Raw genomic sequence first — 25,638 nt, 5'->3', positions numbered from 1 at the left:
TACCATTTTCATAGTTTTACTCCCTGTGCCAGAAAAAATCCAACCCATCAAATCATCTCCTTCTCTTTTAACTTTGTCATCATAACATCAAAGCCCTCCTCTGTGCTTAAAACAGATTCTAGGCCTGCACCCTATTTGTTATCAGAACCATTCCACTGATTAGCTTATTTCAGAATCTGCCTTGTCCTTTCCCTTAGGTGCATCATCTGGCACACTGTTGGCACTTGTTAAATATTTCTTAATAACAACAATAATTATAAATACTAATACTACATACCTGATAGAATGTAGCTTGACTGATGTTTTCAAAAATGTTAAAAGTATATCTTTTAATAACACCATTTGGTTGAGGACTTGGATTCCATCTCAGCCATACAGAGTTGGATGAGTGATTGATAACCTGCAGATTCTCAGGAGGAGCCAATGGAACTGAGAAAGAAAATGTTCTTTTGTTTTAATCTAAAAAAATTACTGATACCTATGGACAAACTGTAAGAAAAATTCTCCATGAGAGATTTCTTGTGCATTCATTTCCAAACTTCTTCGGAACCAACGGGGTGATGTTCATATTTTACAAGGTGTTATTTTGCAGCTATAGAAATTTCTCTAGAGATTAATAAATTGTAAAATCTACTGAGCTTTCTACTTAAAGAAAAATCAACCAGATAAACCATACATTCCGAGGAATTTAAATATCATACATAGAGCCTATACTGAGGCCTGCCATGCCATCATGCAGGGATTTTAATCGTAGAGTAACAAATTTTGCATTGGCATATCATGCAGTAAAATAACACACTGTATTACAGAGGCATGACTCCAAGAGATTAATTGGTTGAAAATACCGATTTAAGTTCAGGATACTAAAACCCCATCTAAAACCAGTTGTAAACCTAATCTCAAATCTGTTTTACCTCCAAACAACAATTTATGCCCTTTCTGAGGTTGTTTTACTTTGTTTGCCCAAGTGCAGACCTTCACACCACCTTCAGATATTAATTGAATGTTTCTACCATCTCTCTGGAATTTCATGGAAATAAGAGAGAGTGAGAGAGTTGTATAATCAGCAAACTGATATAATTGTACATCCGATTACCACTCCCAGTAGTTTCATGTATATATTAAGTAGCATGAAAGACAAGATGGCAGCCTGTGGAACTCTACAGCCAGATTCCAAGAGGTACTACAGCAATTTCCCAGTACCACTTTCTGGAACCTTTTGGAATTCATCACTCACCTGATTCATCTGTGGAGAACATAAGTACGGCATATGGGCCAAGTCCTTTTATGGTTCTTGCAGAAGCAAAAAAGCTGTACAGTGTAAACGGTGAAAGAGCTTCTAAAATGACTGACTCATTGGAGGTACTGAAAGAGGAATTTATTTCTGGTCCTTGCAGCTGTAATTCATATCTCATTATAATGCCATTTGGCTGAGCTGGAGGATCCCAAGATAACATCACAGAGGTAGATGAGAGATTTTTGTATGACTTCATAATTGGTGCAGATTCTGGAACTGCCTCATTTTAAAAAGGAGGAAAATATTAAATTACAAATACAAACATTATGATGAAATGTATAGGAAGCACCAGCCAATAATATAAAAGCTCATTTCCTTCACTATCATAAATACAAAACACCCCTGACAACAGTAGTTGTGTGCCAGTATATTTCTTAACTAGCTGTAATTAAATTATTTTACAATAATTAAATAGTGTATTGCACCAATAGTACAACAGTTAAGAGTCTTTTAAAAAACTTAACATTTTGCTAAAGCAGAGAGGGATAACTTGGTCAGCATGAGAGCTAACATCAGAATTACACCATTCAGACACTGAAGCTAATTTCTTCATTTGCTACAAGTAATTTATTTGACTTAGCTATTTACCCAAGTGTAGGATGTGCAATTCTGAAATAGCTATTTAAAAAGTACAATATCATATCCAACCCTTTAAAAATTTCAGTATACAGATCTAAAAGCCATTTGGGCATCTTTTTTACCTACTTTCTGTTTCTGTAGCATTTTTTCCTCTCGTGTTTTAAACCTTCTATGCAAATATCAGGGTTACAAGGGTGGGGGTTTTTTAAAAAAAATACCCCACTGGTCAAGATAATCTATGTGCCATGCATTAACAATTGAAATCATATGCTGTTCATGTTGGAGCAAAACCAAAGATTAACACAAAAAAATGACATACCATCTTCTTCAGTTCTGATGTGAAGTGTAGTAGTATGTATTTCAGATGGTCCTTTTTCTGTTGCTGGAGTAATTTTCAGATGGTAACTACTATACTTTTCCAGTCTATCAAAAACTACATTTGTATCGTGCAAAATGAGTAACAGAATCTCATGGTCCATTTGAGCTTCCTGTCTTGTCAGAGAAACATTGTAGAAGACTATTCCATTTGGCTGGGCTGGGGGTAACCAGCTTACATTTACAGCAGTAGATGAAATGTTTTGATAGGCCACATTTTCAATAGGTCCATCAGGAACTGTAGCATAAGTGAACAAAGGTTAAAGTATCTTTATGTACCAAATGTATACTCTAGCCTTTTACATTCATACAAACATTAACACTTTGATCTTAAACACTACACATGGAAGTTAAGTTTCACCTATTTTGGTGGAAATTACTTCCATACAATGTTTGAGAATAGTGAGATGGCATTCTTTGAATTCACTTGATTAAGTAGCTTGGTTCTTATTGAATATATTGAATTTGAACCACTTCTGCCCACACCTATGAATAATTTATGTGCTTTTGTTTTCTCCATGTAAGGAAGTTCACTTAGGCTGCGATCAGATGAGCTGTTTGATCTGATATCATTGCTGTTCCCTTCTGGATTTAAAATGCAGGATCAGACAGCATCAATCATATCCTGTTCCCCAGTCATCAGCCCCTGTTCTCACCCATCCCCGAATTGGTGTTTTCTGATACCGGAGAATGTCTGAGGTTTATGGATTGTCTGGTTTCATCCTGCATTTCCAGACGTCTGAACTCTCCATCATAGTCTCAAGCCAAAAGGGAAGCCTGAACCTTCCCTTCCATTTTTGCTCCTTTAAAAAAAATCAATTAGTGATAGGCACATAAGAGGATCTCCACCATAGGGTTGTCAGGCACCACTTGTGGGTTTATAAGCACTGGAATGTTTTGTTGGGATTGGAAACCCTGGGGGGTTGTTTTTGAGCAACAAATTCAAGTGGGAGCCGTCTGTTGATGTGCGCGTGCGCTTTGCACACACACACTGCCAGCACGTCACTGGAAGTGATGTGTGACGTCGATCACGTTGAAGGCGTGGCCCCGATCATCAGAGGGAAAACCATAGAGTTTTCCCTCCGACGATTGAGGCCACACCCCCAACGTGATTGCGTCACCTCCAGTGACGCAGCCACGCTGCGCTTCGGGGGGTGGAGGTCCCCCCGGGGCCCGATTCCATGGCGGCGGGAATCGGGCCTCTGAAGCGGGGGTTTACCCGCCCCCGCCCCCACTTGGCAGCCCTACTTTATTGACTCTTCGTTATTTTTGTCACGGATGTTATTTTTGGAATTCCATTTCCTCCTGTGATCTCTCATTTTTGGCTTCTACCACCTGGAGGTTGGCAGCCCTAGCTTTTCAGTCACACACATGCTTAGCTCTGGAGGTGGTAATTTTGTCTTACAGAAAACACACATGAAAAGGACTCAGCACTGTAGCTTCCAAATGCTATGTTCTCACTTTCTAACTTACTTGTTCCATAGTATCCCAAAATTGATAGTAATTCCAGATAAGTCATTATGTTAATTGCAGCAAAAATAAGCAGGAGACTTGTAGAATTTTAAAGATGACCAACTTTTTAGTCTAGCGTAAGCTTTTGTGAACTAGACTGAGCACACTTTGTCCCCCATACTGAAGTTCTGATGCCTTATTAGGATATAATTGTAGAAATCTTTGTTTGAAATCATAATTGTGATTCATAGATCCTGCAGAGGGTCACATTAGGGTCCATTTTCTCTTGTGCAGCTGTTTTGTAAATTCATTAATCTTTTTAAGGTATCCCACTAGGGGCAGTGTAACCACACTCTCTTCTCAGCAGTCTTTAAAATATTCCATTGGGTAAATAAGATCTGGATTTCAGAAAGCCATACCCTCTTCCTGGAAGTCCAGGACAATGTGATAGAAATATAATGCATTTTTGGAGGACTCAAGAGGATCTTCTTTCCTCAAAAATGCTTGCAAAACTCTGGAAACATCCATCTTTTGTCTCTCCTTTCTCTTTCAAGACGGGGGGAAACAGTTTGCCAAACTATATACCCAGAAGAAAGAATGAAAGCCTTTCTCCACTGGCTGTGATCAGACGAGCTGTTTGATCTGGCGTCATTGTTGCTCCTTTCCAGATTTAAAATGCATGATCAGACAGCATCATCCGTATCTCGTTCCCCAGTCATCACCCTCCCATTCTCACCCGTCCCTGAATCGGTGTTTTCTAATACAGGAGAAAGTCTGAGGTCTATGAATTGTCTGGTTTCACCCTGCATTTCTGGATGTCTGAACACTTCATCGGGGTCTGAATCTTCCCTTCCATTTTTGCTCCTTAAAAAAAAACAAAAAACAATTAGTGAGATGTGCATAAGCAGATCTCCACTGCAGGGTCATGAGGCACTGCTTGTGTGTTTATGCATCACAATGTTTTGTTGGGATCAGGAGTCCCCAAGGAGTTGTTTTTGAGTGGCAAATTCAAGAAAAAAGCCCCTTTCTGCCATTTCTTGGGGTGGGATGGTGGTGGAAATAGTCCCTATTTAGGCTCCCATATCGGCGGCCAGGATTCCACCCCCGAAACTTTAGTCCAAGCAACTTCATAATAGTCTGGTGGGAAAACTGTATGGGGAGAGGAAAAGGGGAAACTTCCCTATGAAATTATTGGGAAAGGCAGTAAGATCAGTCAAGAAAGGGAGTGATTTCTTGCAGAGAAATACAGTTGTATAGGAACCAATTATCACAGTACTTGGCGTAGGGATTGTACAGCTGTCAGAAAGGAGCCAGTGCTTTGGCTACGTGCTTGTGCACATGCGTGAAAAACAAACAAAAAAGGATGTCACCTCACCAACTGCTCTGTGGTTACCAAGAAGCAATAATCTGAACAGTCAACCACAGGGTGAACATGCGGTGCAGCCAGTTAAGGCTAGGATGTCTGAAAAAAACCTAGATGTAATTACAAGCACAGCCGGACCATGCTAAGCTTGTCATCTGACCGCAGCCTCAGGAAGAGTTAAAGATACATTTCTTGGGACATTAGTTTGGTAATGTGCTATGTTTCAGATGGCTGGGCACTATCACAGGCTGAGAACAGGTGCAGTGTGGAATGCAGAGGTCAGGTTCATATCTGACTCTGAAATATAGCAAGTTCTACTGTGCCGTAAGGTTGATGAATGTACATTGATCTTGATCCCTTGTGGAAGGAATGCAGTAAATCCCATTCTAAAGGGTAAGGATGGAGGATGACTACAAGAAGACTGTAAGTCCCCTTTAAAAAAACCCACCAGGGTGGTGCTGACACATGGCCTAGTGTTGTAATCCTTCGACTAGAATTCTTCCAACAGAATAATTTATAAATGTTTTACTTAGGACATTTCAGAATGAAAAAAATGTGTACATACTATCTTGATCCGTGTACACGTGTATTATCTCACTCGTTTGGTTTCCATCTCCAAAGGCTGTGCTTGCAGCTAACCAAAGTACATAGTGACTCCATTTTGCTAAGTTGTTTAATACTGTAGATAATGTTATGTTGTCAACACCAGTGTCAATAGCATAACTGGTAAAATTCTGGGGAGAAATATTAACACAAACTTATATTTCAACGTTCAATTGATTAAGTGTTAAAGTCAAATTGGTATCTCTATAAACTATATATTCACTTAAATAAATATAGGCAATATAGGGAATCATTTTGCTTGAACAAAGGACAGTTTGCTTGGTGATGAAGCTGCACTTAAGTGAACCAGAATGCCACCTGATCCAACTCAAAAGGCAAAGAACCCATTGTTGAGCCTCCTAGTTGTGCATACTGATTTGCATTGAAAATACAATGTATACACATTGCCTTTACCTATTTTATTCCTATATTTTCTGGCTGATATGAACATAAGAAGCTACCTTATTCTGAGTCAATCCATTGCTCCCTCAAACCCAAGAGAAGCTCTTCCAGCTCTGCTACTTCAGATGCTTCAGCTGCAGATGTAATGAAACAAACCTAGGAGTTCATGCATGCTGTACTATGGATCTATCTGAGCTATTATCTTACCTCTCTACGCTCTTGGCAAGCTCCCTAGATACCATAGTTGGAATAACATGTGTAAAATGAGCATCAGTTTAGCAAATTCTGAATATGGCAAAATCTGTGGATCCTTAAATCCAGAGACTGGAGCCATAAACAGACAGGACAGAGCTTTCTACAAGCCCAAGAAAACTCCCAGGTTTGCAGTAAAATCTGAATTTTTTAAAAAATACACTGGGTGGATGAAACCCCCACAAAATAATAGAAACACATTCTCAGCATGTTACCTCATAGGGTTGCTATGAGGATAAAATGGAGGAGAGGAAAATGAAGTAAGCTGCTCCAAGTCCCCACTGCAGAGAAGAGTGAAGTATAAATGAAGTAAATACATAATAAATATATCTTGCTGAAGATGGGGGAAGATAAAGGGTTGGTTGGTGGGAAGTTGTCAAGGACCCAAGCCTGGGGCCCCCTGAGATGCCACCACTTGAGTAAGCAGGCAGCGCTCAGAGCTGTGCATCCTCAAAGTGATAAGCACACAATAAACCAGACCTTGGTAAATATATGAAGGTTTATTCAATATTTAGAGAACAAAGTAACACTAGGCAACACAGTCTCTATTACCTTGCAGCATACAAACTACCTTTTCATAGTCTAGGCCTCTATCCTGCAGAATCATTAAGTTAGCATGGCTTCTCTCTGGTTCATGACTCAATTATAGTCTTTTGTTGTCTGGCACCATGTGAAGTTCCAAATCCAACCAGGGTGCACGCTTGCTGGAACACTCTAGAAGATTAAAACATCACTCCTGTTCCTTCCTCCCTCTCATCTACTGGAACACAGATTCCCAGGAAGAGCCAATTACCACATTCTTGACTCCAGCCTTGAAAGACATAAGTATGGTGTAGGCAGAGAGGTCCAATTATGGACACCTGCAAGCCGGAGTAGGCCCACAAATACTTCACATTAACCCTTTGAGAGGAAGCAGGGTGCTTTGCCTCACAGAAGTAGAAAAGAAAGCAGTGACAATTGAGAATATAACGGCAGCCAGGAAAAGGAAAAGAAGAAATAGCATGGGGAGAGGATATGGGGGAAATTAGGTAGTTGTAACTAGGGATATCATTTGGATATGTCTGATTCAAATATACATCTGAAAAATACCTTATTAATATTTTACTAATAGATTTGGGTCTCTGGATGGCATCTAGAACTTTTGGGATACCTGGAAATATTTAGGATTAACCGTGAACATTTGTTTTTTCTTCTTTTCTGTGTCTGTGTATTCCCAGGCTTGGTATCAGCTTGCTGTATAGGTTTCTCTTTGAGTGAACTTTTAAATTGGTTTTGCTGGTCTTGCAAAACTGTATTCTTTGAATGAGCTGATTTGTGATCGATTCTCGGGTTCGACATTGCCTTTGATTCTTTTTTTGTATATTGGCACTGATTCTACATTTGTTAGACTTGTGTTCCTATTCGGTTTGGTTTGGATGATTCTCTGGTTTGATCTTGGGTTGGATTCCCAGGTTGTACATTTGTTGTGTTAGACTTGCCACATTGTTCAGTGATTCTGCTAGGATTCCCTGGTTCTGTATTGGTTCTTTGGGATTGTTTGCTCTATCTGCCTTGAGAGGTTTTTGGCCAGGGGTTGCTTTGATTGCTCTTGTGTCTTTAGCTACTCCTTCCCCTGGAGAAAGCATGGAATTTCCTTCTCCCATAGCAAGCAATGGAGGATGGCTGGGGGCATCTTGGTTCAGGGGCCCAAGAGGTTTACTTCACTTGGAAATTGGGGGTTATTAAAGGACTGGCACCAGCAGCATTGCTGCAATTTTGGTGCATTTTGGTAAAAAAACAGCCCCTCCAGAAAAATTCCCCATAGGGAATAATGGACCCAAATAATATTGGAATCCCCCTCCACCCCCCAAAACCCCCATATCCAAATACCAAATCAGTATTTCACACCCAGAAAACGAGGAACACAATTTATTTATTTATTGCTCCCTGATATCTGGATCCAGAAAATACCATTTTTTTAGCTACATATCGCTAGTTGTGACTCCTAGCTATTTCTGTTGGTAATTTTTATTCATCCACTAGAGGGAGCCTTGTCTATAATAAACCTATCTGAGAAATAGAAAGGTAATTGAGTAATTCAAAGACTATATTAAAATTTAGAGATGCTTGTGTATAATTACCAAGCTCCATTGTAGTAGCTTCCAATGAGACTGCATAAGTAGGTAGATGTGTATGGGTCCTTATTTTTCTATTTGAGATTCTGATGTAGGCCTGCTCTCTTTGTTGTTTAAAATGAATTTATGAACCTACTCTTTACCATTAATACACAGGTCACATCAGCAACTAGATTGGGTTCCAAGGCCAAATCCAGCACTGATATTGGTGCCTTAGTATGTAGCTATAAATCTAGTACTCACAATTGCACTATATCAATAAGGAACACAGTCCACAGAAAGTTGAGTATTAATCCTACATAGGCAGTAAGGAAACACTTATTAAGAACCCATAACACTAAGGGTTAGAAGAACTAGTGTTAATGAGGCAAAAGACAAAATATGTACATCTTCTTTCCTCAGATCATACACAATTTTTTTCAATGTTTTGTTGACGTTTTCTCTGCAACAATCACAACTTCTGAACAGAGAAGCTAATTTTAAACTGAACTGCAGGTGCTCTCATAGCTCCTTTCCTCATGCAGAACTGATTTTTTGTGGACAGAAGACAGATAAAAGTATTAATATACAATATCAATGTGTAAAATTGACATATTATTCATAAAGTTAAATGGCTGATTAAAAATTCCTAAACTATGCTTCGTATTCTTTGCTTGTTGCCTCATTTACTGACTTCTCCCTGAGATAGGCAAGCAGTCTAGAAATTCAGTGTAAGATCTCCATGCTTTGCTAAATGAAAACAAACATAAAGATCACATTTATTTTAAGGTTCAGATTAAATCTTTGATGGTAAAGACTAAATAATATTTTATTTTCCTTATTATCATGTGCAAAACTTACATATAATTAAATAGTTGTACAAAAGAGTGACATTTCTTTGACTCATGTTTTAATTTGTTCATGATATCTTAAAGTAACAAAATAATACATAAATTTTGGAACTGAGAAAATAAGAACAGAAAGATGTACCTGTATGTAAATCTCTGAATCGTTCTTGTAGTAAACTGAATAAAACCTTATGTTCCCATTGGGCTTTTGAGGAGGGTTCCAGAAAATGCGTATTGATGAGGAGGTGAGATTTGTATACCGGACATTTTTAGGTGGGTCACTTGGAGCTGAAAAACATTTTAACAATTTAGCATTTACAAAAATCAGTTTCTTGCCTAGGAATTATTAGCAGGGGGGACTGGAAACTCATGTTGCCCCACCTGTTAGCCACCCTGAGCCTTAGAGGAGGCACGGGAGATAAATCGAATTATAAATAAAATTAAATTAAAATAAATGTTGAGGTGTATTACTTCATATTTATAATCCAGTGAAAAAAGATTGTGGGCACAGGCAAGACTCCGCACAGCAAACACAAACAAGTGTGGGGCTTAGAGAAGCATGGAAACATTTTCCAAAATATTGGGAGGTCCCAGGTTCAGACTCTGGCATCTTCAGTTTGAAAGGGTCAGGTAGTAGGTGGTGTGAAAAACCTCTACCAGGGGCCCTGGAGAACCACTACATGTCCTGAGTAGGTGATACTGACCTTGATGAACCAATGGTCTGATTCAGTATAAGGCCACCTCATGTGTGTTCAGCTTGGCTCATTGTGCAAGGATACATCCACCTCTAGGCCATATTACAGAATAACCAATGCAAAGAGAAAAGGCTATGATGTTCTTCTTATCAAATTATTCCACTTTTCCTCAGGTAGTCTCCATTAAAATCTTACTTGTTTATTGTATATTACCAGAACAATTTTCAGTGAACCAAATCTCTGGTCTTGAGCCATCAATCTGGCTCGTGACCGGCAGCCCAGCAAACTGGTCGCCACATAGGAGCGCCTACCCCTGAAGCCTGACAACTTGCAGAGAGGAGCATACCCTACGAGGTTCCCTACATTTCATCTCTACATTTCATTCTAATCTTCTAGAGTCACTGCAGTATAACACTTACGTCCCTCAGACGTTTTGAAGCTAGTCATGTTACTCCTTATGTTCCCATCTCCAAATCTGGTACTTGCTGTCACATAAACACTGTATTCGTTGTTGTGTTCAAGATCTGTGATCTCTAATGAGGTTTCTGTTACATTAATGCTTCTGTTCAACATGATATTCCTAAGAGAAAATGTTACAAGTAGTATGTAGTTAAAAAGTAGAATAATATCTAAATAATCCAGAAAATCTAGAACAAAATTTCCCATGTAATTAATTTTATAAGTTTTGTAAGAGCAAAGTGCTGTTTTACCACTGTACATGAAGCTAGAGAGAAAATACAGGGAGAAATGGGCTGTGCTGGAGAGGACTTCCATATAGCCATATGGGAGTCCCACTGACATGAAGCCTAGCACACCTCTGTTTAAGTAAGAATTTCATTATGATGTCATTGTTAGCCAGGGTAGGAGTGAGATCCACTTACCTCTTAGCCCTGTAACAGTCAGGGTCAAACAAAATAATGTAGCAAAACTGCAACCACCTGTTATAACTGGAGGAATCCCCAAACAGGAACACAGGTCAGTGGTAGCAAAGGTCACTGCTTGGGACCTTCAGTGATACATTTTGCTTGTGGTTGGACCTGTAAGTAGTCCATTGAAGGGCCAAGCTACAATTAGTTTAATGTGTAATCCCAAAGGGGACTTGCAGCAGGACACCAGCTGTGAGTTCCCCAAGGGACTCAGTTTAGAAGTGCCACAGAGGACCCAATTCAAATCAGGACTGTGGCACAAGTAGCCTCCGATGGGGCAAATAACACCTCTGGTGCTGTTTCAAGTTGGGGAAAACAGCACAGGGGCAGGAGTCCTCCATGCCACAGTCTGAATTGGGCCCCTGGGGATCTTTTAAATTGCATACCATAGGGAACTTGCAGCTGCCATATGGCTGAGGTCCTCAAAATGATTACACTTACCCGGTAATGACGTCAGACTGTCTAGCCTGTAATTTCCCGAATCTCCTCTGGAACCCTTTTTAAAGATGGGAGTGACATTAGCTACCTTCCAGTCCTCAGAAATGGAGGCAGATTTTAACGGAAGATTACATATTTTTGTCAGGAGATCCACAAGTTCACATTTGAGTTCTTTCAGAACTCTCGGATGTATGCCATCCAGGCCTGGTGATTTATTAGATTTTAAGTTGTCTATCAGTCATAGGACCTCCTCTCTCATCACCTCAATCTGACTCAGGTCGTTCAACACCATTCCCAAAATTAGCGGTTCTGGAGTGGGCAAGCACTCCTCATCTTCCACAGTGAAGACAGAGGCAAAAAATGCATTTAGCTTCTCAGCCATTTCCCTATCATCCTTCAGTACTCCTTTTACCCCTTGGTCATCCAAGGGTCCCACTGCCTCCCTGGCTGGTTTCCTGCTTCTAATGTATTTGAAGACAGGTTTATTGTTGGTCTTTACGTTTTTGCTATATACTCCTCATATTCCCTTTTTGCCTGCCTGATCACAGACTTGCATTTTATTTGCCACAGCCTGTGTTCCCTTTTATCAGCCTCACTGAGACTAGCTTTCCACTGCTTAAAGGAATCCTTCCTACTTTTTACAGCTTCCATTACTTTGTTTGTTAACCATACAGGCCTTTTTTAATACCTATTTGTGCCTTTCCTAACCTGCGGTATATTTTTTCTGAGCTTCTAGGATTGTAGTTTTAAACAGTCTCCAAGCTTCCCCAGTGTTTTTGACCCTTTCTACTTTTCCTTTCAGTTTCCTGCTCACATGTCCCCTCATTTCAGAGAAGTTACCCCTTTTAAAGTTAAAAGTGGCTGTGTCGGTCTTTTTGGGGCAACTCCCTATTTATACAAATGTTGAACTCAATAACATTATGGTCATTGTTCCCAAGCGGTGCAATCACTTTTACATCTCTCACCAGGTTTTGGGCATTACTTAGGACCAAATCCAGGATCGCCTCTCCCCTGGTAGGTTCTGTGACCATCTGCTCCATAGCATAGTCATTTAGAGTGTCTAGAAACTCAATCTCTTTTTCCCCACTTCCCCACATATTGACCTAATCAATGTGTGGGTAGTTAAAAATCACCTATTATGGCACAGTTATTTTATCTAGCCGCTATCTTTAATTCATTCATCATTTTATAATCCTCCTCTATCCTTTGATCTGGTGGGCAATAACGAACTCCCAGTGTTAAGCTTCCTTTTGGGCCCACTATTTCAACCCATAGCATTTTCAGAAGCGAATCCAGTTCTCTTACACTCTCAGTCTTACTGGACTGTATACCCTCTCTGACATAGAGAGCCACCCCACCTCCAACCCTTCTCCCCCCATCCTTCCAATATAATTTATAACTAGGAATCACCATATCCCACTGATTTCCTCATCCCACAAAGTTTCTGAAATACCGACAGTGTCTATTTCCCCCCCCCCCAACACCAAGCATTCCAACTCCCTGATTTTATCTCGGACACTTCTAACATTTGTATATAAATGTCTATTTTCCCATGCATGTTAAGCCCGCAACCTTCCTCTTGCTGCCTTGAGACCTTGCCAGGCAGTCCATATCATTAGCCACAGTCTCAGTGGACAATTCTAATCCATTTCCTTGTAGAATAGTAACAGCTACCCCTTAATCTTGTTGAGATGAGCCATCTTGAACCAGAGACTTTCCAACTCCTATCAGATTTCCCCCAATATTCAGTTTAAAAACTGTTCTGCCACCTTTTTGGTTTTAAGCGCCAGCAGCCTGGTTCCTTCTTGGGACAAGTGGAGACCATCTCTTTTGTATAGCTCCCTCTTGTTCCAAAAAGCACCCCAGTGCCTAACAAACTTGAACCCTTCCTTCCTACACCATCATCTCATCCATGCATTGAGACTCCTGATCTGTGCCTGTGTCTCCGGCCCTGTGCATGGAACAGGGAGCACTTCTGAGAAGGCTACCTTGGAGGTCCTGTCCTTGAGTTTCCTTCCCAGTAGCCTAAAGTTTTCCTTCAGGACCTCATGACTGAATTTCCCCACATCGTTGGTGCCAAGATGTACCATGACCACTGGTTCCTCCCCAGCACTGTCTACTAGCCTATCTAGAACATACATAATGTCTGCTAACTTCTCACCAGGCAGGCAAGTCACCATACGGTCAGTATGCAGGTTTGCCACCCAGCTGTCTACCTGCCTAAGGATCGAATCACCAACTACCAAGAGCCCTCCTCCCTCCCTGCCCAGGAATGGTTCCTTGGTGCGAAAAGATACCCATTCACCAGCTGAAGAAGAGGTCCCTTCTGAGGGCACATTCCCCTTGTCCTCAGTATGGTCCCCTGTTTCCTCTCGACCCTCATGCTCCGTGAGAGTGGCGGTGCTGCCATATGCTAATCATTTGAAGTTAGATTTCACCACAGTTATTCATGCTCTGATCATATTCTGGCTAGAGTACTGTAATGTGCTCTATGTGGGGCTGCCTCTAAAGATGGTCCAGAAGGTTGCATTGATCTAAATTGCAGTGGTGAGATTACTGGCTGGCACAAATTACAGCCAACAAATCTCACCAATTTTAAAAGAATACAACTATGGAAGTACACAAAGCTTAGCAAGATTAGCTTCTTTATATTTGATGGAGTTGTGTGTGTATGAGGTCTAGACTTGCCACGAGTGACACAAGAGTGTGCAAAAGTTAGCATCATCTGTGACAAGTAGGGATGAGCACAAATCTTGTCACAAACCTAAATTCATCACGAAAATTGCCCAGTTCGTGGTTTCTGAGCTGAGGGTCACGCAATCATGCCTGCAACGAACCTCCTACAAGCCTCCATGGGTTTTATGGCGGGGTTTGTGTTGGCGGTTTGTGTGGCAGACATGCTGGCATCAATTAATCAATTATCAACACAATGGGGGGTGGACTTCTGCAGCCCTTCTGAAGCTCCGGAAACACCAACAGTAGCCCTCTAAAGCTCGACAGGCAGTGCTGGCTGCTCCCAGATCATACACAGCTGCTTTTACTTGGCAGCAGGCAGTTAGGCAGAGAGGGAGTTAGAGGCAGAGAGGGAAGGGAACTGGAATTCATTCCTCAGTGTGAACACTGGGGTTGGGGGTATTTTGGTGCTTACTCAGGGCTCTGAGGCACCTGTTCTCCTGCTCAAGCTGAGCAGAAGGCCTTAGCTACTAGGCTCCTTGGCTGAGGACCCACACCCTTCCTCATTGGGATTTCCGAACACCTCTCACTGGCTGGGCTTGTATTTGGTGCTTAGTCAGGGCTCTGAGGCACCTGTCCTTCTGCTCAAGCTGAGCAGAGCAGCTTAGCTACTGGGTTCCTTGGCTGAGGACCCACACTCCCCCTCAGGGGGATTTTTAAACACCTGTTCCTGGGTGGGTCAGTGTCTGGTGAACTCAGGGCTCTGAGCCAGCTGTCTCTCTGCTCACACTGGGCAAAGGGGCTTAGCTGCTAGTTGCCTTGCCAGAACACCCTCCCCCATACTTATTTCTGAACATCTCTGCAAGTTTGATGCCTCTGGCTTGGAGGGGGTCTGTAACTCAGCCCCATGAAACCTAATCCTCACCAAACCTGGAGGCCGGTAGAGGAGAACCAGCTGGAGACTTACTGTGAGTTTGATATCCCTAGCCCACAGCGGGGCTGTTCTACCGCATCATGAACCTCATGAAATGAAACAGTTCAGTAAACTGGAAGGTTTGTGGTTCAAGAAACCCCATGAACCGGGACGAACCTCCATTTCTCTGGTTCATGCCCATCCCTAGTGTCAAGGCTTTCCATGCCCATTTTGTTTGATTCAGGTGAGTAGCAACGTTGGTCTAAAGCAACAGAACAAACTTTGAGTCCAGTGGCACCTTTAAGAGAAATGAAGTTTAATTCTAGGTATAAGCTTTTGTGTGCATGCACACTTCTTCAGAACAGGTATCTAAAGAAATGTGCATGCACACAAAAGCTTATACCCAGAATTCAATTTTATTTGAGTCTCTGTAACGGGACAGAGAAGAATTTAGATACAATCAAAAATGAAGTGATACTTTCTAATGCTTGTATACCCAAGAGCTTTCTTGGGCAATGAATTAACAATGCAATTCTATGCAAAGTTACTCCAGTCTATATCCATAGACAGACATCAGTGGACTAAGAAGGGTGTAACTCTGTTTAGGGTTCAATGTGAATGCAGTCTTACAATCATGTTTGTTTGGGGTAGTTGTAATTCAAGAGTGCCAATGAAGCTACAGGCCATCAGAGAGACTCGTCCTGTAGCAACTTAGAGACCAACATTTTTTCAGGGTGAGCTTTTGAGATTCAAAGCTCCTTTTGCCAGATACAAGTAGGAATGGAGACCCCAGAATCCTTATATCCCAGTCTGAAGGTGGGATGGCAGTTGTAAAGGAAAAGGTCAGAATGCAGATGTATAGTGCAAAATGTTATGAAAAAAGGATCTACTACGGCTCTGCAAGGGATTGTGGAATGTGCTTCTTGTGCAGTACAGCAGCTTGAAGATGGCAAAATATGTTGGTTCTACTCTGCTCCCAAATACACTTTCGAAACTAATAATTTAAATGTATACAGGATAAGTTGTTTAAAGTGATGTCCTAATATTCACTCATAGCAAATGTATAATTGACAAACACTGCACAGAGTGGGGGGGGCAACTAATATTCTTGATAAGTGACAAGTTAATATTTTTCTTCAGAACAATTACCAGATAAAATCTTACCAGACATAAATTGTGTAATAGAGGATAATTCCATTTGGCTCTAGGGGTGGTTTCCATGACAACTTCACAATGACACCAGACAACTGTTTTACTGTAAGCAATCGAGGAGGAGAAGTAGGAGCTGTGAAGTAAGGAGGCAACATCTAGTTAAGTTGCTATGATTTCAGTTACAGCTAAATATGTATCTTGAGATGGGTCTTCTAGCCTTATAGCCTGAACTTTTTTTTAGCAAGGTGATAAAGGATAATTTTGCATGGTGATGTTAAGACATCTGTTTCTGTGATTTGATGGAGAACAATATTTCATGGGAGAACAGAGTAATGGGTATGTCACAGTGATTCACCTACTGTCCAAGAACATTGTTGTCATTTTTTCTTCATAATAAAAGCAGGGACTTTATAGGTGTGAACCCATATTAAACTATAATACAGTCCCCCTGAGGACCAAAGAGACTTAAGCTCCAATGGATGGGAAAATTGATGAGGATGGCCCTGATGGAGGATAAAAATGTAGAATGCAGCATTTAAATCTATTCACCCTTTTTTTTTAAAAAAAGCCTTATTTTTACAACACATTTAAGAATGCAAGAGAGATCTTAGTATATACAATGGCTCAAGACAACTAAAATTCAATCAAATCACGATAGATATAATACTGTACAGGAGAGGGATATAACTTAAAACTCTTAAAAATTCAGAGTGCAGTTCGATGACAGAGCAATTGTTTCTTATATAGGAAGTTCCACACAATTTGCCCAAAATCTTAGTTAAAAAGGAATGTAGGTAATATAACTGGGAAAGACCTATGGACCATTTATCTGACTCAATATAAAACAGTTCCTTATCTTCTTATTAACCTCTAGAACACTGTAGATTTTGTTGTCACATCATTTCAAGGTTAAGACAAGCTATCGGGATAAATATTAATTCAACTGAAATGACATAATTTTCTACCATTTTTCTGATAATGAAACATAGACACATTATCACCTATTATCATATTTATCTTAAGTCACACAGAACAGCATCGTATATGTTATGTATTCACTGTGTTAAATGTAATGTTAAGCTTGAGACCTTAGCCAGGATTCTAAGCTGGAACAATCCTATTGGCTAATGCTTAAGTGTAACCAATCAGATGCAAGAGAACTGTGCTGGAGGGAACAAATCTGATTGGACACTATTGTAACAATGCTATTGGTTCTTAACTATTCTAGGGCGTGGCTACATCAGCCCGGGATAGTTTAAAAGGAAGCTATGCTCCACTGTTTGTTGTTGTGTGTTCTTCTGATGTTCCGGTTGATAATAAAGCTGAATCACTTACAACGGCGTTGAGTCAATACTTGACAGTACAGTATTAGAAAATGCAGTCATATCTGTAGTCATGCATGGAAATTGGAAACATAAGCATAGCTCTTAGCCAATCTGTGAAACATTTGGTATTATGCTTAGAACAGTGTGTACTTGCAAGAAAGTTTATAGCATGACATACTGTAAACATTTTTGTTTATTTGCTTGTCCTTTCATAGCACTGCCTCCCACTTTTCATATGTTTTGCTAAAACTCTTAATTTTGGCTAGATGAGGGCTGTTTAAATATAAAACATCTATATTTATTGGACTTATTTGAGACTTTCTAACTGCCACACAAAACAATTCCTGGCTGTAAGGGCTCTGTATCAACTTATCCTTTTTTTCCACAGGAGTGTTGATTACAAGCCAGGGCCCAGACTCACCCAAGGTCCTGTTTGCAGTGCCATGGGGAGGGTGGAGCAAAGGCGGCCAGGGTGGTTCTTGCCAGGTGGAGGGGGTGGTCTGGCAGTGAGCATGGGAAGCTTGGGCCTGCCTGAACCAACACTGACCCTATAAGTAGGTCCTGGATGTTGGGGGGCGCCCCGGCCACTACTAAAGGCACTGCACCGCCTCTGCTCACCATCTTTTCAGTGTCAGGCAACTTGGCCCACCCTCCTGGCCCTTTAGTTAGGTGTAGTTGAAGGGGTTTGCATGTGGTTTTGTTTCATTTAATTTTCCTTGTCACAACTTGGTGGTATCAGCATGGGGCTGGATCCATTATCAGGAAAGCCAGCCTGCATACCCATTTTCCTGAGTTTGGGGATCCCCATAAAGAAACTTGGCCTGAAGGTCAAGTGGTATGCCCAGCCTGGGGGCACAGCCGGGAATTACCCTCATGCTCAGGTGGCAAGGGAGACCACCGGGGGGGGCGCTCTTGTGGGATCCAGAGACCTGTCATCCCAAGGTTTCCAGTGGATCATTGACTGGCAGGCGGGTCAGTCAATGACCTGGATCCAGTACCCCATGCTGTGCCAAAGCATACTACAGCTGTAATCAATAAAATTGTGGCCAATTTTATTCCACATTTCTCTGAAAACTTTTGTGCATGTGTATTATTTCAACTGAAATGTAAACAGGATAAGTATTTAGTTGGGTATAGAGGGGCTTTTTTGCCTTTGGCCCCCACTTCATCACTCCCCTTGGCACTGGGGCCACAAACATCATCACAGCATTTTTTCTTTAACAATAGAAAAGTAAAAATTACATGCCATCTTACCAGTATATGCAATTAATTCAGAGGATTCCCTACATGATACAGTATAGACATATCTGCAATGGTATAATAATAAAAGACTTACCATCCTCATCAGTGAGTATGTACATGGGCTCACTACGAACACCTTCACCCTTTGAAGTGCTTGCTGACACCTCAACTATATAGTGTGTATATATTTTCAAACCTGAATAAAGAATATTACAGTAAATACGTTATAATGCATTTGTGTTTATAATCACTGCATGTAATCTGTGATTGTTTCAAAATTACGGATACTGAAAAATTATTTGCACATCATGGTTATGAATAGGAAAACCATTACATAGATATTAAACCATTTCCAGTTTTTGTTATTGTTAAATAGTGGGTTCCATGGATGAACAGATCACAAGTCTAGTGATCAGCTCTACTTTATTAGTGATTTCAGCAAGAGCAAGACAAGACTCCAGAGCATCAGCTCTGTTAAATAGCATGCATTTGCCACACCCAAACACACCCCACTCCCGGCGATAGGCTATTTACATAACATTACTGCTAGATTGGTTACTTTCAGAATCCTGGTATGCTATTGTTCTTGTACTCCAAGCTCAGCCAGTCTCTGGGGTGAGTCAATCAGGAATGATTCAATCCCAATACATAACAGTTATTTTACAACATATTAATTAATGGGTCAAGCTTTAAATGTAACCAACTTTTCAAAACTGGAGCCTTTAAAAAACTTATCTAAGTAACCCTAAGGTTAGCAAACAATAATTAAAAATTATTAATATATTTGCAGATGTTTAAGTGACACCATCCTTTTTTGTTTAATACAGAAGTTGGGTTTAATTAATAATCATTTACTCAGAATATTTTTGAAACAAAATTACCACGAATACATAGGATTTATATGTAAGCACAAAATGGGTTGGTCTTTCCCCCCTAAGTCATATGCTCCATCTTACAGACCTTAACATACCAGGTAATACCAGGAAGCCTATCTTGCCATCCACTTACAAACATACAAAAATCCAGCAATATTTACCTATTTATGATTATATTCAAATGCATATGTTTTGTGCATCTACCTATATATAAAAAATAAAGTCCCCTCACCGTAAAATCAACACCCAAGGCCAAACCCCTGGACCTAGAAACACAAAATTCGGGGACAGCAGACGTAGATGCTCACTAAGAAGGGATTTTTAGAAATTCAACCCCCAAGGGGGTAAAATGGGGTAAAATGTGCTTTCCCCATTGCTTCCCAAATAGGGCAAATTAGAGACCAGCCGATAGTTGGCTAATTAGGCCGGGTCCAGAGATGTTTTTTTCAAGAGAGGGCAGACCATCACTTCCTTGAGTGCCCCTGGGAACCGTCCCTCTTAGAAGGACTTGTTGATAATCTCCCTAAGGGCACCTTGAAACCCCTCGTGGCCCACTTTAATGAGCCAGGAAGGGCACAGATCAATACCGCATGTCGCTGGACACACAAATGCGAGTCGACTTCCTCTAGGCTGAGTGGGTGGAAATGCTCCAAAGTCGGCGAAGACACGCAAGGGGTCTCGAGTTCACTCACTGTTCCAAATGTGGCGGGAAGGTTGCGGCGGAGCACCAAGACTTTATCCGCGAAATATCTCGGAAATGCTTCACAGCCAATCTCCAATTCCCTAGCATTTGGTCTGCCCCGTGGCAGAACTGTTATAGACCGAAACGTTCTAAACAATTGGGCTGGGCGTGAGCTGGCAGACACAATCGTAGCCGCGTAGAACTTTCTCTTAGCAGCTTTGACTGCCATCTCATAGGATCTCATAAATGTCCTATAATATGCTCTTGTAGCTTTGTCTTGAGCATGACGCCACCGTCTCTCTAGCCGTCTTAGCTCCTGCTTCATAAGCCACAACTCCTGGGTAAACCAGGGAGCAAGCCTAGAGCGAGGGCACAGAGGGTGCCAGGGAACGATCTCGTTGATGGCTGTAGGGAGCCGGCAATGCCAGTCTTCTACAAGCTCATCTAACAAGCTGCCAGGGGGCATCGGATCCTGTAGAGCCATCTGGAACCGCACTGCATCCATTTGGCTCCACGGGCAAGCTAAAATATGCTCGCTGCCTAAACAGGGTCGGGGTGGAACATTCAGATGGGCCTTCAGGGCATGGGGTCCAACCATGGTACTGCCAAAGCCATAATCCGGTCCACTGTTACCCCAGCCGCGAAGATCAAATCGAGCGTGTGTCCGGCCTGGTGGGTGGGTGTCATTACAAATTGGGAGAGTCCCAGCGCCGCCATGGACGACACTAGGTCCACTGTCTGAATGGAAGCCGCGTCATTGGCATGGATGCTGAAATCACCCAGGACTATAAGCCAAAGGGTGTTCCAACGCCCAGCCTGATACAGCCTCCATCAGGGACAGCATGCTATTGGCCAGTGCATTAGGCAGTCGGTACGCCAGCCAAATCGCCACACTCTCCCCGGCCTCCCACACCAGGCCGACACACTCAATGCCCGCAATCTCCTACGGCGGGAGCACCCTGAAGGAGGAAACCTCCAGAATGAAGATAGCCACTCCTCCCCCCCAACCCCTAGTCTGCACTTGGTGTAGGACTGAGAACCCAGGAGGGGCAAGCTGGGAGAGAGCTACAGTCTCCCCGTCCCGCACCCAGGTCTCAGTCACGCACACCAGGTCTGCTTTCTGCTCCTGTAGGAAGTCTTGGAGGACTGTGGTCTTATTGTTTACAGACCTGGCATTGCACAGCTCCAATGTCGGAGGGGGGTTATCCATCCTAGCCGCAATGCCAACCACCTTCGGGATGGGTCACAGGCTGGAACGGCGCCGAGCCATTCTGTTTCTCCGTGTCCTTCTGTTAACTCTCTGCCTGGACCCACCGCTATACTTTCCCCTCCCCAGGAGCACCGGAATCTGTTGCCCAGGCATCACCACACCATCAGTTTTCGCATTAGCCTCAGACCGCTGGCAGGCAAATGGAATGCTCCCCTCTATATACTCACTGATGGCGTCGCTGCTTCTGGTGCTGATAATCTAACGGAGCTTTATAAAATACAGGATATCATTATGCTGCTGGATCTTGTTATGGTGTTGTATCTGAATGGGTCTTATCTGAAATCCTGATTATTTGGGTTGTTTTATTATAATGGCATTTCAAATTATGATATGTAAGGCTGATTCATGCCTCCTTTTGTCCTGTTTCCATTGGTTAATTTCCCACTGGAAGCTGCGGGGCTGCATTTTGACCCACAACTTCACCCGATTTTCCCCACTGTTTCATGACCCTGGTTTTTGCGGGGAAAATCGGGCGAAGCCTTGGGTCAAAATGCGGCCGCGTGGCTTCGAGTAAGAAATTGACCAATGGAAATGGGGCAAAGGGAGGCGTGATGGCGGCGCAGCTCCTTGTGCGAAATCAGCCTAAGTCACTTTGCAGACCACAATCAAAAGATGGGGTAAAATATTTCAAATAAACAAAGGATTTATGCATTATAGAAAGTGGCCAACATAAACAAGCAAGGACATAAGCTGATATAGTATATTCTAACTGTCATCACCTGTAATATTCAGTGACAGATAGGTGATGTTAATTATTCTTTCCTCGGTTCCATCAGACTCTCTGAGATATACAGTATAACTCTGTATAATACCATTGGGAACCAATGGTGGAAGAAACGATAACTCTATTTCCGTAGAAGAGATATTCTTGTAGATTATGTTTTGTGGGGGAAATTCAGGTACTGAAAGGAAAAAGAAAAGCAGGCAAAAAGTTTAGTTTGTAACTAAAAGTTCAGATTATTGTGATTACTGTTGTGGCACTTCCAAGGATGTAACAACAGAAATTAAAGAATGGGCACTCCTGACTATCATAAGAACATAAGAACATAAGAGACGCCAATGTTGGATCAGGCCAAAGGCCCATCCAGTCCAACACTCTGTGTCACACAGTGGCCAGAAATACCAGTGCCATCAGGAGGTCCAGCAGTGGGGCCAGGACATTAGAAGCCCTCCCACTGTTGACCCCCCCAAGCACCAAGAAGACAGAGCATCACTTGCCCCAGAGCCCCTAGCTATACCTTGTGGCTAATAGCCACTGATGGACCTCTGCTCCATATGCTTATCTAATTCCCTTTTGAAGCCGTCCATGCTTGTAGCACCCACCACTTCCTGTGGCAGTGAATTCCATGTGTTAATCACTCTTTGGGTGAAGAAGTACTTCCTTTTATCCGTTCTAACCCGACCGCTCTGCAGTTTCATGGAGTGCCCACGAGTTCTTGTATTGTGAGAAAGGGAGAAAAGTACCTCTTTCTTTACCTGCTCTTTCCCATGCATAATCTTATAAACCTCGATCATGTCACCCCTCAGTCGTCTTTTCTCCAAGCTAAAGAGCCCTAAGCGCTTTAACCTTTCCTCATAGGGAAAGTGTTCCAACCCTTTTATCATTCGAGTTGCCCTTTTCTGCACTTTTTCCAAAGCTATAATATCCTTTTTAAGGTGTGGTGCCCAGAACTGCACACAGTATTCCAAATGAGGTCTCACCATTGATTTATATAGGGGCATTATTATATTGGCTGATCTGTTTTCAATACCCTTCCTAATAATCCCCAGCATAGCATTGGCCTTCTTTATTGCAGTCACACACTGTCTCGACATTTTCAGTGAGTTATCCACTACAACTCCAAGATCTCTCTCTTGCTCAGTCTCTGCCAGTTCAGACCCCATCAATGTGTATTTATATTTAGGATTTTTGGCTCCAATGTGCATCACCTTGCACTTGGCCACATTGAACCCCATTTGCCATGTTGACGCCCACTCGCCCATCCTTGACAGATCCCCTTGGAGTGCCTCACAATCCTCACTGGTTTTCACCACCCTGAACAACTTTGTATCATCCGCAAATTTAGCCACTTCACTGCTTACTCCCATCTCCAAATCATTAATGAACAAGTTAAAAAGCAGTGGACCAAGTACTGATCCCTGCGGTACCCCACTGCTTACCACCCTCCACTGAGAAAATTGCCCACCTACACTCACTCTCTGTTTTCTATGAACTAGCCAGTTTTTGATCCATAAAAGGACTTGTCCTTCTATCCCATGATTTTTGAGCTTACTTAGGAGCCTTTGATGAGGAACTTTATCAAAAGCTTTCTGGAAGTCAAGGTAAATAATATCTATTGGATCCCCCTTGTCCACATGTTTGTTCACCCCCTCAAAGAACACTAACAGGTTAGTGAGACAAGATCTTCCCTTACAGAAACCGTGCTGAGTCTGCCTCAATAGGTTTTGTTCATCTATGTGCCTACTAATTCTTTCCTTAATAATGGTTTCCACCAATTTACCCGGTATCGACGTCAGACTGACTGGCCTGTAATTTCCCGGATCTCCTCTGGAACCCTTTTTAAAGATGGGAGTGACATTAGCTACCTTCCAATCCTCAGGAATGGAGGCAGATTTTAAGGAAAGATTACATATCTTTGTCAGGAGATCTACAAGTTCACATTTGAGTTCTTTCAGAACTCTCGGATGTATGCCATCTGGGCCTGGTGATTTTTCAGTTTTTAAGTTGTCTATCAGTTTTAGGACCTCCTCTCTCATCACCTCAATCTGACTCAGGTCTTCCAACACCCCTCCTGAAATCAGTGGTTCTGGAGTGGGCAAGCACTTCTCATCTTCCACAGTGAAGACGGAGGCAAAAAATGCATTTAGCTTCTCAGCCATTTCCCTATCATCCTTCAATACTCCTTTTACCCCTTGGTCGTCCAAGGGCCCCACTGCCTCCCTGGCTGGTTTCCTGTTTCTAATGTATTTGAAGAAAGTTTTATTGTTGGTTTTTACGTTTTTTGCTATATGCTCCTCATATTCCCTTTTTGCCTGCCTGACCTCAGACTTGCATTTTATTTGCCATAGCCTGTGTTCCGTTTTATCAGCCTCACTGTGACTAGCTTTCCACTGCTTAAAGGAATTCTTTTTACTTTTTACAGCCTCCATTACTCTGTTTGTTAACCATGCAGGCTTTTTCCTATACCTGTTTGTGCCTTTCCTAACCTGCGGAATATATATTTTTTGAGCTTCTAGGATCGTAGTTTTAAATAGATCCCAAGCTTCCCCAATTGTTTTGACCCTTTCTACTTTTCCTTTCAGTTTCCTCCCCACGTGTCCCCTCATATCAGAGAAATTACCCCTTTTAAAGTTAAAAATGGTTGTGTGAGTCTTTTTGGCCAATTCTCTATTTGTACAAATGATGAACTCAACAACATTATGATCACTGTTTCCAAGCGGTGCAATCACTTTTACATCTCTCACCAGGTCTTGAGTGTTACTTAGGACCAAATCAAGGATCGCCTCTCCCCTGGTAGGTTCCGTGACCATCTGCTCCATAGCACAGTCATTTAGAGTGTCTAGAAACTCAATCTCTTTTTCCCGACTAGAACACATATTGACCCAATCAATGTGTGGGTAGTTAAAATCACCTATTATTACACAGTGTTTTTGTCTAGTTGCTATCTTTAAGGCATTCATCATTTTATAATCCTCCTCTATCTTTTGATCTGGTGGGCGATAACAAACTCCCAGTGTTAAGTTTCCTTTTGGCCCCCCTATTTCAACCCATAGAACTTCCAGAAGCGAATCCAATTCACTTAGCCTCTCAATCTTTCTAGACTTTATACCCTCTCTGACATACAGAGCTACCCCACCTCCAACCCTTCCCCCCCTATCCTTCCGATATAATATATAACCGGGAATCACTGTGTCCCACTGATTTTCCTCATCCCACCAAGTTTCAGAAATACCCACAATGTCTATTTTTCCCTCCGACACCAAGCACTCCAACTCCCCGATTTTACCTCGGACACTTCTAGCATTTGTATAGAAACAGCTGTAATTTCCCTTACAAGTTAAGCCTGCATCCTTCCTCTTGCTATCTCGAGTCGTTGTCCGGCAGTCCATGTCACCAGCCATGGCCTCTGTGGACAATTTCAATCCACCTCCCTGTAGAAAAGCAACCGGTACCCCCTCACCT

At 42.0% G+C, this 25,638-nt stretch overlaps 1 protein-coding gene across 1 annotated transcript in view; it reads right to left on the bottom strand.

The window, feature by feature from the left end:
• Nucleotides 1-25,638, bottom strand: part of PTPRQ (protein tyrosine phosphatase, receptor type Q) — a 204,611-nt gene that overhangs the window by 107,813 nt on the left and 71,160 nt on the right. Inside the window, exons 29-37 of the mRNA XM_015407447.1 lie at nucleotides 22,175-22,357; nucleotides 18,723-18,824; nucleotides 16,074-16,194; nucleotides 10,379-10,539; nucleotides 9,407-9,552; nucleotides 5,632-5,800; nucleotides 2,196-2,489; nucleotides 1,238-1,513; nucleotides 278-429 (exon numbers count right to left, since the gene is read on the bottom strand). Of these exons, the coding sequence (XP_015262933.1) occupies nucleotides 278-429; nucleotides 1,238-1,513; nucleotides 2,196-2,489; nucleotides 5,632-5,800; nucleotides 9,407-9,552; nucleotides 10,379-10,539; nucleotides 16,074-16,194; nucleotides 18,723-18,824; nucleotides 22,175-22,357 (1,604 nt within the window). The remainder of the gene's footprint in view (nucleotides 1-277; nucleotides 430-1,237; nucleotides 1,514-2,195; nucleotides 2,490-5,631; nucleotides 5,801-9,406; nucleotides 9,553-10,378; nucleotides 10,540-16,073; nucleotides 16,195-18,722; nucleotides 18,825-22,174; nucleotides 22,358-25,638) is intronic.

This window comes from Gekko japonicus, unplaced genomic scaffold (genome assembly GCF_001447785.1).
Source record: "Gekko japonicus isolate JY-2015 unplaced genomic scaffold, Gekko_japonicus_V1.1 scaffold525, whole genome shotgun sequence".
In the NCBI taxonomy this organism is placed as follows: Eukaryota; Metazoa; Chordata; class Lepidosauria; order Squamata; family Gekkonidae; genus Gekko; species Gekko japonicus.
The sequence above is the reverse complement of the archived record's forward strand: the minus strand, read 5'-3'. Positions and strand labels throughout refer to the sequence as shown.